Genomic DNA, 11,813 nt, shown 5'->3' with positions numbered 1-11,813 from the left:
GGTGGGTTGTGGGGAAACTGGTCTCTTCAGGCCATGTATTGGGGGCCTTGCTGGGCCAACTGGTGACTCTTCAGCTTTCCAATGGGATCTCAAGGCTTGGGTGAGGGAGGGTAGAAGAAATTGTCTCCACAGAGTGGGGAGAAAGTGCTGGAGAGCTCTGAGAGAGGATATGTTGGACTCCTGTTTAGAGGCACAGAGCCCCCACCCTTCCCCATCCTTGATTGCTCTGAGCTTTCTCCTTTCCTGCAGGAACGATACCAAAGAGGATGTCTTTGTGCATCAGGTAAGGCCCATGAGAGCCACCTGAGGGGGCACCCACAGGGCCCTCTAGCCATGGATGCTGGATCTGTCCCCTACCCTGCTCCACCAGTGGCTTTTGGAGGTCTTAATCTTGAGGCAGTACCTGCCTCCATGACTTCTTGTAGCTCTACACTGGTTAGACCCAGTTGTCTGGGTCCACAGACCACCCCCCCACCCCAGCCCCTTGCTGCAACCCACCAGCCTCCATTTTTCTCTCCCAGAGCTGGAGAGAATCAGGCATCCAACTCCCAATTGCTCTCACCCAGTAGCTCCCACTCCCACCCCAGAGTGGGAACAGAACCCAGATGTCTGAGCTCCCAGTCCTCCCCAGTACAGAGCGGGGCCTAGTCGGGACCAGGGTAGGACAGGAGGGAGGTTCAAATTGGTCCATCCCTCTTTTTGGAGAGCTGATTTCTGACCTCTTGTCCTCACTTTCAGACTGCAATCAAGAGAAACAACCCCCGGAAGTTCCTTCGAAGTGTGGGGGACGGGGAGACAGTGGAATTCGATGTGGTGGAAGGAGAGAAGGTAGGAATTCCAACTAATTTTACTTGTGGCAGGAGCAGAGAGGAGAAAATCGCAAGGCCTCAGGAGGTTGTCTTTGCTTTTCCATGTCTGCTCATGTCTCCCCTCCAGGGTGCTGAAGCAGCCAATGTCACCGGGCCAGGTGGTGTGCCTGTCAAAGGCAGCCGCTATGCCCCCAACCGCCGTCGCTTCCGTCGCTTCATCCCCAGGCCACGGCAGGCCTTGCAGCAGCAAGTGCTGCCAGCCCAGGAGGCCGTCAGGGCAGATGGGACCCCCGAGGTCCCTGTGGAGGGAGCAGTGCCTGGCAGCACCTCCCAGCAGCGGCCCCGGCGACGGCGCCCACCTCCATTTTTCTTCCGCCGGAGGTTCATGCGGGAGCCTCGTGTTCAAGGCCAGCTGGTGGAGGTATCCTGAGATGGCAGCAGGGCAGGGGCTCTTTGGGGGATACAGGACCAGCAGCAAAAATAATCCATATCCCATTCTCTTCCTCAGAGCACTGAAGGCGCAGAAATGAAAGATACCACCCAGCCCCAGGGAGACCAGCAGCAACAACCAGCTCAGGCTGTGGAGAGGGCTCCGGCCCCTCGTTTCCGGCCGAGATACCGCAGGTAAGTGGGGAAGACAGCCACTTCATCCCACTGGAAGGATCCTTCATCTTGGGAGGCTTCTCCAAGTGGCCTCTTGGACCTGGTTGTATCTTGAATCCACCATGAGTTCAGCATCTCTCTTGATTCTCATCTCAGCCTTTCGTAGTCCTCCTTTTGGCATTGAAGCTCAGGACTGAGGCTGTCAAGTGGGCATTGGATGCCCAGCATTCAGGAAGTACATGTCCATATCACCTCAGCTCTCTATTCCTTCTCCATGACCAAGGGTCTAGTTGCCTGGTTTTAAGGAATACTGTCACTTGGGGCCCCTGCCATGAGTTGCACACATTACACAGCTTGCTGGTGAATCGTATGCAAAATTTAACACGGGCACAAAGTAAGTGTCACACCATCAAAATGGCCATCCAGCTCCGAAAGAGCCAACCAGCCAGGAAGCGAGGGCCTGAAACTTGTGTAACAACTTTCCAACTGTGCCTGTCATCCCCGTCACTAAGAATTTATCAAAGCCTTTAATAACTTTGCCTGCTTGCAGCTACAACTAGCAGTACCTGCCCCAGGGCCTTTTTTTTTAAGCAGCAGCTGGGCTGAAACAATACGAGGACAGGTGAGGATGGAAAATTAGTGTCCTAGCTGCCAGGGCTAGAAAGGGATCAAGCTATTATGATCCAAGGTGGCACTGGGAGGACATGTTTGAGCAGAGCTGCTGTCCTGGAGCTTCCCCCTGAACTGCATGCCTTCTGAAAGCTTTTCCTACTAAGGAAGAGGCAGCTTTTGTAGTTCAGGAGGTCACTAGAATCGAGCCGGCGGTGGCGAGGGAGCCCGACTTTAAAGCAAAAGTGACTGTTATATCAGCCTCTTGTATTAATGACCTCAGGAGTGCACAAGTATCTGTAGGAGGTCATTGGCTATTATCAGGGGCTGTATAAGGAGCTGTACATCTGCCACTGGCTGTGGTTCTCTCTCTCTCTGCATCAAGGCATTGTTTTTGCTGGGCTGAAATTCCATTTAAAAAAAAAAAAAACTAGGGGAGACTGAGCTAAAGCAGCTCCAGCACTGGTGGATTTTTAACTCCCGTTACACGAGCTGGGCCTAAATGTCCTGACCTAGGATGTCCAGTATTTAGTACATGCAACATGCACCTCTTTTTTTTTCCCCTGCCATCCACCCCTCCAAATTGGGATGGGAGTTTTCCAAGCAGGAAAGGCACTTCCTTCAAGGGAGTAGAAGCACGGAGACACCATGGGTGCCATGCAGCTGCCAGGATGGTGATGCACTGTGTTAAGTCTCTTGCTGCCGTAGCTATTGGCTGAGCCCTGTAGCTTGTATCTGAGGCAGCGAGTGAGCTGCTAGCAGTACCTTGAGGAGGTTAGTGGTGTGGGAACAACACTTAATGATGAGTAACGAACCAAGTTTTGTTATTGCTTTTGGAAGGGTCTGTAACCTAACCTTGTGTGACATGGAGTTGTTCCTCCTGGGAACATAGTGCCCAGGAAATGGGGCAACCCAGGAGAGGGTACCACACTTCCTGGATGCTCTCTTCCCAGGAGGACTAAATCTTGTCTCTGTTGGTCATGAATCTGTGGAAATCTTTCTTTCTGTACATTCCTCTTTCCAATTGTGAGGCGCATATAGAGTTTTATTTGGAGGTGTGTTGTATGTGAGACAATATGGTAATCCCTTTCTGTTGTTAATGCTTCTCTTTTTCCTTCTATTATAAGAGCATCTATTGCTACTAGGAGGGGCACCATACTTCTGCGTGAAGGCATGGCCAAAGACTAGAAGTGCTCTGGTCCCCCTGAGCTTTTAAAGCAGGGGATTGGGGTGGGAAAAAAGACCATCTCCAGCTCATGGAGAGACTCCAGTGGATTCTCTGCATTCAGATTAGCCCAAAATTGTAGAACAATGAGCATTGGAAGGTACCTCAGGAGGTCACATCTAGTCTAACCTCTTGCTCCAAGCAGGATCAACCTCACTAGGTCATCCCAGCCAAGGCTTTGTCCACCTGGGTCTTCAAAACCTCCAAGGATGGAGACTCCACCACCTCTCTGGGTAGCCTGTTCCAGTGCTTCCTACCCTCTTCATGAGAGAGTTCTTACTCATAGCTAACCTCAACTTCCCCTGCTGCAGTTTGAGCTCCTTGCTGTGCTGTCAGGGAACAGTCCATCTCGGTCCAGCCCGTTGGTCCTTGCTTTGCCATCTGAGAACAGCTTCATACTCTTTGGAGCCACCCTTCAGCGGAGTGACTGCTGCTATTCAATCCCCCACCCCTTGTCTTCTCTTCTCATCCATCCTGGGCCTGTGTCTGTGTGTGTCTGTGTGTGGAGCCTACCCCCCACCCCCTGGGATTGGCTGTGCACCCCCTGTGAAAACAGAAGTGCACTTCTGGCTTTGCTGCTGGCTCTGTGATCAGCCACCGAGAGACCCAGCTGGTTGGCAATTGGCTGATGGGGGGACCTCCCACACTCCATCAGCAATCTGGTGAGCCCCCCAAGCTTGGGAGGCACCAGTTGCCCATGCAACTGGCCACAGGACTTCAGATGTGGCCTCCCTAATGCAGAACAAAGGGGAAGAATCACTCCCTTCCATCTTAGATTTCATAGACATTAGGGCTGGAAGGGACTTCGAAGATCATCAAGTCCAGCCCCCTGCCCCAGGGGCAGAAAGTCAGTTAGGGTCAAAGGACCCTAGCAAGATAAGCATCCAAGCCTTCCTTAATGAGTCCAGAGTAGGTGCCCGCACCACATCTGGAGAAAGTCTATTCCAGGTCCTGGGGGCTTGGACAGTAAAGAATTTTTTTCTTGTGTCCAGGCTAAAATGGTCTTGTAGGAGTTTGACTGCTGGTCCTTGTTTTTCCTTGGGGCACTTGTGAACAAGCGTTCTCCCAGATCTTGACGAACACTCCTTGTGTACTTGTAGGCAGCCACCAGGTCCCCCCTGAGCCTGCGCTTTTCCAGACTGAAGAGTCCCATGGCTCTCAGCCTCTCTCTAAGGCCTGTTCTGTTGCCCTCTGATCATGCATGCAGCTCTTTAGACTGTCTCAAGGTTCTCCACCTTGTTCTTGAATTGCGGAGCCCAGAATTGGATGCAGTACTCCAGCTGCGGCCTTACCAAGGCCAAATACAGCAGGAGGATGACATCCTGAGACTTACTTGAGAAGCATCTATAGATGCAAGCCAGGATTTTGTTTGCTTTACCAGCTGTGACATTTCATTGGTGACTCATGTTCATCTTGTGGTCAGTCATGACCCCCAAGTCTCTTTCAGCCGTGGTGCTAGCAAGCGTAGCACTGCTGAGCCTATAAGTATGCTGCAGGTTGTCCACCCCCACCCTGAGGTGGAGTACCTTGCATTTATTGGTATTGAACATCATTAGGTTTGTGTCCGGCCACTTACTAAGCTTGTCCAAGTCGGCCTGGATCACTACCCTGTCCTCAGGTGTGGATACTATGCCCCAAAGTTTAGTGTCATCAGCAAACTTAGCCAGTGCACTTCTGACACCAATGTCTACATTGTTGTTCAACATGTTGAAGAGAACTGGTCCAAGGACAGAGCCTTGGGGGATGCCACTGGTCATGGAGTGCCATAATGACTCGCTGTCATTGACCACTACTCTCTGGGTCTGACCTCAGAGCCAGTTTCCCAGCCATCGGACTGTGGTGTAGCTGAGGCCACAGGTGGCCAAATTTTCTATGAGGAGGTCATGGGACACCAGATCAAAGGCTTTTCTAAAGTCCAGGTATATGACATCAATCTCTTCTCCCTTGTCCAGGTGATTAGTCACCTGGTCATAGGAGGAGATGAGATTGGTCAGGCAAGACCTACGCATGAGGAAACCATGCTGGCTATCCCTCAGAATGTTGCCCTCAGCCAGCTTATTCAGAAGGGTCTCCTGGATAATTTTCTTGAGACTCTCTTACCAGGGATTGAGGTCCAGCTGATTGGTCTGTAATTCCTGGGATCTGCCCTTTCTTGAAGATGGGTACCACATTGGTGTTCTTCCAGTCTTCAGGTACTTCACCTGAATGCCATAAATTTTTGAATATTTTTGGCAATGGTTGGGCTGTGACACCTCCCAGCTCCTTGAGTGTACCCTAGGGTGTAATCTGTCAGGACCAGCTGACTTGAAAGTGTCCAGCCTTTCAAGGTGATCCTTTACTAGATCAACACTGATGCTGGGTATAAATATGCCCTCACCCTGGCCATCCCTCATCTTGCTAGGCAGGGCAGTCCCATTGGACTGATGAAAGACTGACGAAGCAGAATCTTACCAGGGATTGAGGTCAAGCTGATTGGCCTGTAATTCCCAGGATCAGCAGGGGTTCAATGTTACCCTTGCTTTTTTCTCACTCCCTACATATCTGAAAAAAGACTTTTTGTTATCCTTGATATGTGAAGCCAGATAGAGCTTGGTTGCAGCCTTCGCTTTCCTGATCCGCTCCCTGGAGGTACGGACCAGTGCTGAGTACTCCTTGGTAGTAATTTCAGCCTTACATTCTTTTATAAATCTCTTTTGAGGTGTACGAGGTCCTCAAGTTCCCTTCTGAGCCAAGGGGGTTGCTGCACCCTTTTGCTACCCTTCCTCTGAGATGGGCTGGCCATCCCCTGTGCTTGCAGGATCACTCCCTTGAGGAGCAACCACTCTTGGACTCCTCTTCCAGTTGAGTCGTGGTCCCTTAGAGCCCTGACAGTGAGCCTCCTGAGCTTGTCAAAGTCGGCTTTCCTGAAGTTGAGGACTTCAGTATTGCTGACTGACTTGCCAGCTTTGCAATGGATAGTAATGATGATTAGCTCGTGGTTGCCATTCCCCAGCTTTACATCGATACATAGTCAGTGACCTAAGAAATCCCCTTTGGCCAGTACCAGGTCCAACAACGCTTTACCTGTCATTGGCCCATACTCTTCTTGAGTCAGGTAGAGCTCGTTGACGCATGTGAGGAAGCTTTGCAACTGATCAGATTTGGCGGAGTGCTCTTCCCATGAGACATCCAGGTAGTTGAAGTCTCCCATGACAACCATGAACTGAAAGTGTGCAGCCTCAGCCAGTTCCCTGGCGTATTCCTGATCCAGCTCTTGTTCCTCATTAGGAGGTCTGTAGTAGACTCCTACCATGATGTCCCTTGAGCTATGTTCCCCACCTATTTTGACCCAGAGAGACTCCAGTTGTCCTTCCTGGGTGCCAATGTCAATTTGGAGGGATGTGTAACTGTCCTTGACATGGAGAGCTACACCCCCACCCCTTTTATCTTCACAATCACGCCTATACAGGGTATAGCCATCTATATCTGTGGCCCAGTCATAGGTGGAGTCCCACCAGGTCTCCAGTATCCCTGTGAGGTTGTAGTCATTGTTTAGCAGGAGGACCAGGATCTGCTGGCAACGCTCTGACTTGTGCAGCCCAAGATGCCATTAGCCTTTCATAGAATCGTAGAAAACTAAGGGACCTCAGGAGCTTGCAACTAGTCCAAGTAGGACCAGCCCCAACTAGATTATCCCAGCCAAAGCTTTGTCTAGCCAGGTCTTGAAAACCTCCAAGGATGAAGATCCCACAACCTCCCAAGGCCTTCAAGTTCCCAATACTTCCAGTTTATATATTAAACCAGCCACTGACTAAGTCAGTCTTGCCCAGTCTCCTGTGTCGGCAATGCTGAAAGGGAGAAGGAACCCCTTTCCCCCAACTGCTCCTCTCCTCCCCTTGCAGCCTCCAGTATTCCAAGTGTCTAGGAGGCTCTGACTAGGGTGGGGGGGGTGCCCCTCACTCCCATGCTCCATAGTTCCCATGGGGGCTTTGATCTTCTCCAGAGACATACAAGACAAAGCACTTTCATCCTAGCTGTACACCAGTTTACTAGGAAAGTAGCAATTGAGTCAAGTGTGTGTGTGTGTGTGTGTGTGTGTGTGTGTGTGTGTGTGTGTTCTCTCTAGTGGGCGATGCCATGTGTCAGACTCCATCCTCACAGGAATGTTCCAGCCTCTTTTTGTGTGCAGAGGAATTGTGATATCATTGAGTCAGATTTCTTTATCCTTGGCCACCTCCCAGAGATGTCTATGGGTCTTTTTCAGGGTACATCAACCAGAGAAAGTTATCCTGGATTCTGGCTGGACTGGGTTGGATCACATAGCGGAGCTGAAGACTGTCCTGTCTTTTTTTTTTTTTTTTTTTTCCCCCCCCCTAAACCAGGCCCTTCCGCCCCCGCCCGCCTCAGCAACCCACCACAGAAGGAGGCGATGGTGAGACCAAGGTGGTTCCGACGCCAGCAGATGGCATCCGCCCTGAGCCCCAGCGTCAGCGCAACCGGCCTTACTTCCAGCGCCGACGCCAGCAGACTGGTGCTACCCGGCTTGCTGTGGCAGAGGTGAGAGCTACAGTGGGGGGCCGGTGGTGGGTGTAGGGAGCCTTCCCCCTGTTCCTATAATGTGGGCAATCCATAGAACACTAGCTGGAGAGACTTGGCTTTGAGCCCCTCTTGTGCTATGGACTTCTGCAGGATCTTGCCCTAGCTCTGGGATCATAGTGAGGCTGGAAGGGACCTCCATGAAGTCCCCTGGTGCAGCCCAGCAAAAGGCAGCATCAGCCCTGTCTAAACCATCCCAACCAAGCTATTAGATGCTTCCATGGTTGGAAGCTCCACAACTTCTTTTCTAAGCTGTCAGGAAATTCCTCCTCATCTCCAGCCTCAGTTTCCCCTGCTGTAGCTTGAGGCCACTGTGTTCCTAGGTCCTAGTGGCCACTGAAAAGTCAGTCTCCATCCTCTCTACTGTTGCCCTTCAGGGATCTGAGGATGGCGATCAAATCCCACCCTCTGCCCTCATGTTCCCTTTCACGTATAAAATGGGGGCTACCAGCACTACCCTCCATGGGTATCTCAACACTGAACTTTTAAGCCCTGCCTCTCTCCCCATGAAACATAGAGGTTTTGGCTCGACCAGATAGGGGAGGGTCAAATGAAGATTGGGTCTGGGTGTGCCAGATATTACCATGAGATACTTGGAGAAAGAGCAGAGCTCAGGTTGCATAGGCAGAAAGGGCCCATCACTATCTGATCTGACCTGTAAAGAGTGAATTAAAGCCCTATGAGGAGAAACTAAGGAACCTGGAACTTTGCAGCCTCCACAAGATCAGGCTGAGGTGATCTTGTGGCCACCTACAAATTCATAAGTGGGGGGGGGGGGCACAGCAAGGTATTGGAGATGCTCTGTTCACCAGGGTGCCTCTTAGGGTAACAAGGAACAATGGTCGCAAATTGACAGAGTAGATTTAGGCTAGACATCAAGAAAAACTTCTTCACAGTAAGGGTGGCCACACTTTGGCATGGGCTTCCAAGGGAGGTGGTGCTCTCCCCTACCTTGGGTCTTTAAGAGAAGGCTGGATAGGCATCTGACTGGGGTCATCTGACCTCAGTGCTCTTTCCTGCCCAGGCAGGAGGGTTGGACTCGATCTGTTGAGGTCCCTTCCGATCCTAGCATCTGTGAAACTATAAATTATTACTCAAGCTCTTATGATGTTGTGATGGGGGTGGTCTGGTCTCCAAATGCCCAGTCAAAGTCTTGGCCCCTGACTGGAGGTACTGGCACTGCAGTTAAGGTAACTTCCTACTCCCTGGCTTCAGCCAGGCTTTTGGATGGAGGAAGGTCACCCAATTTGGCTTCTTGTCCCCACTCCAGGGGCTGGCCATCAAGAAATATCTGCTGTGCGTGACTCAGCCTGACTCACTTCCCTTGAATCAGTCCTGAACCAACATGCTGCAGGGAGTGGCGGCAGGTTCCTCCTCCCAGCACCCAGATGACTTCACCTCATTCTCTTGCTTCTGGGATTGTAAAAAAACAAAAAAACCAAACAAAAACCCAAAAAAACCCCCAAACAAACAAAACACCCTCAAATCTCTGCAGATTGCAGGCTGGAAAAGATCACCCACAGGCTGCCTATGGAGCTGGGTTGACTCAAAGGTCCGTCTCCTTGGCTCAAGTTCTTGGATTGAGATCAGACAGCATTTGGGAAGCCACCCCTTCTCTAGGCACTGTTTCACCTATGTCAGCAAAGATTGAGCCTATTTTCAGCCCTTTTTTGCTAGTCTAGACCTTAACATGTCGTGTTTCCCTCTTCAAGAAAACTGCTGCACTCCCCCCTAACTATAAGACTGGAATGGACCACACTGGAGGTCATCTAGGTGCCTCCAGAAATCATTGACCTCTGTGCTTGGGGTTAGCCAGCATTGAGGAGCTATAAACAGGCATCACACATGTGGCATAGCCCTTACGGCTTTGAGTGTACTCTGTTTGAGCTTGTTGAAGACCTGCCAAAAGGCCTCCAGGGTTTATGAGCTACCACAGGGATAGAACTCTTATCTCCCCATCCCTTTCTTTCCTCTCAAGCAAGATGGAGGACAGAAGCCATCCATGGTTGGCTCGAGTCCCTTGAAGTTAGAAACGAGCATCTCCCTCATTCCAAAAACTCTCCCATATGATCTCTTTCGTTCTTAACCTTCCAGCCAACCACCACCACCAGAGATGAACCTGCTTTGAGTTCTGTTGCCGCTGGCGGAGATACCACTGTTGCTGGGACCCCAGCTGCCCCTCAGGAACCAGGGATGCAAGCCAGCAAGCCAATGACCCCGACTCCGGAGAGTCCCACCCAGCCACTGCCAGAGGCTCAGCACCAGCTTGTGGATGTGAGGGCCTGGATTAGGGTGGGATGTGGGGCCAGGACCCATAACTGTCTTGCAGCATGTGGTGTCCATGCCAGGTCCTTCCTAGAAAGGAGCAGGTGAGGACCTCACCCTGGAAGAGAGAACCTCGCCCTATGTGAGACTCTTCTCAGCCAATCGGGAACTCCCTTGCTTCGTATCACAGACCTCCCAACATCGTTGGCTTGAAATTGGGCAGTGTGGAGGATTATAGCCCCCCTGTTTGCTCACCCCCACAGTCTGAGAGTCCTGCAGCAGGGTTCTGTTGCCTCCAGAGGGCACCAATGGCCAACTCTTCCCACCATGGCAGAGGAAGCCCAGCGATAAGTGTTGGATTGATCACTACTTCTTTTCTTCGCAGACTTCGACTCCTGAACCAGGGGGAGAACCTGCTCCAGCCCTGCTGGCATGAGGGCTTGGCGAGGGGATGTTAAGAGCCATGATCTGGTAAGGATGCGGGTGGTTGGGGGTGGAGAGGCTGAACAAGGCACGTGTGGCTGGGTTTCAAACCAATCAAGCCAGCTGGCCACCAAAAGATGGTCTTGGTAGCCCAGCCATTAGCTGAGTCCAACTGCTCAGAAGTTGATTCACAATCTTGAAAGGCACCAGCCCAATAATGGTGTATGTTGGGCTACTCTGGGGGAGTAGCGAGGAGGAAATGATTGGGACTCCTGGGTTCTTCTTTTCCTTTGCCCACAGATCTGTCCTTTGGGGCCCACGTTTGATATCTGTTCCTTTTTTGCCCTATGCTCCATCAGCCTCTGCCTGTTGAAGCCAACTTTACTGAGTGGGGGGTGGGCGGAGTTCCATCTCGCCCTTACCTACTAAGGCCTGGCACAAATGTGCAGGCCTGTCTCTTGCAACAGGCAGTGAGGGGAGAGATCCTGCCCTCAAAAGGGCGTGAGGAGGGTCTTTCTCCCCAGCTTCTGGCCCTGGGGTTGGGGGGGTGGGGGGTGGACAGCCCCAGAGATGTGGTACAGAAATTGAGGTATGGGATATAGAACCCAGGTGCGACCCTCCATATCATCTTGTACATTGAATCTTTGGCTTTTCCCACCCTGAAGGAATCCTGACCCCCTCTTACCCACACGTTTCCTCTTGTCCACAGGTTGCACAACTTGCTCATCTCTGCACAGAGACGCCCAACTCCACCTGTACCCACCCCACTTCCCAAACCTAAGCCACAACTGGGGGATTCGGCAAGAAAAAATATATAAATATATATACACCCAATCTCTTATGTTAAGCCTTCTTGAGGGGCTAGTGTCCCCCCCCCCAGCTTTTCCTAGTTCAGAGAGGAGCTGGTTGTTGAAGCCTTCAGTTGAATACCTTTATTCCCCCTCTCCCCTGACTTTATGAAGAGCACTTGTGTGTGCACAGCTTGGGTGTCAGTAAATGAATTTTGCACAGAAACCTCATGGTGTTCAGATCTTTCCTCTGCGGGTAAAGATCTCAAAGGGGTGGGGTGGGAGGGCAGGGGAGGGTCTCCTGGGTTTCACCATGAGTAGAGGTACAAGAATAACTCGTCCAAGCTTCCCCTATGGCTTGCCCTCTAGCTTGTGCCCTGCCCCCCCCAGGCTCAAATGGCCTATGGCTACGCATAATTTAGACACTTACAATTATCCAGCTTTCTTATTGGCTGCCCAAAAGCAGAGATCCTCCTCCAAATGTTCATCTAAAGCACTCCCAGCCTTAATTTATCC

At 51.4% G+C, this 11,813-nt stretch overlaps 1 protein-coding gene across 2 annotated transcripts in view; it reads left to right on the top strand.

Annotated features, from left to right (window-relative positions):
* Nucleotides 1-11,523, top strand: part of YBX2 (Y-box binding protein 2) — an 18,768-nt gene extending 7,245 nt beyond the window's left edge. For both annotated transcript variants that reach the window (XM_025193733.1, XM_014526606.2), the window contains 8 exons: nt 250-283; nt 739-828; nt 937-1,230; nt 1,318-1,433; nt 7,608-7,782; nt 9,916-10,095; nt 10,472-10,557; nt 11,219-11,523. In XM_025193733.1, the coding sequence (XP_025049518.1) occupies nt 250-283; nt 739-828; nt 937-1,230; nt 1,318-1,433; nt 7,608-7,782; nt 9,916-10,095; nt 10,472-10,522 (940 nt within the window). In that variant the 3' untranslated portion in view covers nt 10,523-10,557; nt 11,219-11,523. The remainder of the gene's footprint in view (nt 1-249; nt 284-738; nt 829-936; nt 1,231-1,317; nt 1,434-7,607; nt 7,783-9,915; nt 10,096-10,471; nt 10,558-11,218) is intronic.
* Nucleotides 11,524-11,813: the final 290 nt, after the last annotated feature.

This window comes from Alligator sinensis, unplaced genomic scaffold, assembly GCF_000455745.1.
Source record: "Alligator sinensis unplaced genomic scaffold, ASM45574v1 scaffold1488_1, whole genome shotgun sequence".
Classification (NCBI taxonomy): Eukaryota; Metazoa; Chordata; order Crocodylia; family Alligatoridae; genus Alligator; species Alligator sinensis.
Note: the sequence above shows the minus strand (reverse complement) of the source record. Positions and strands in the feature narration are given on the sequence as shown.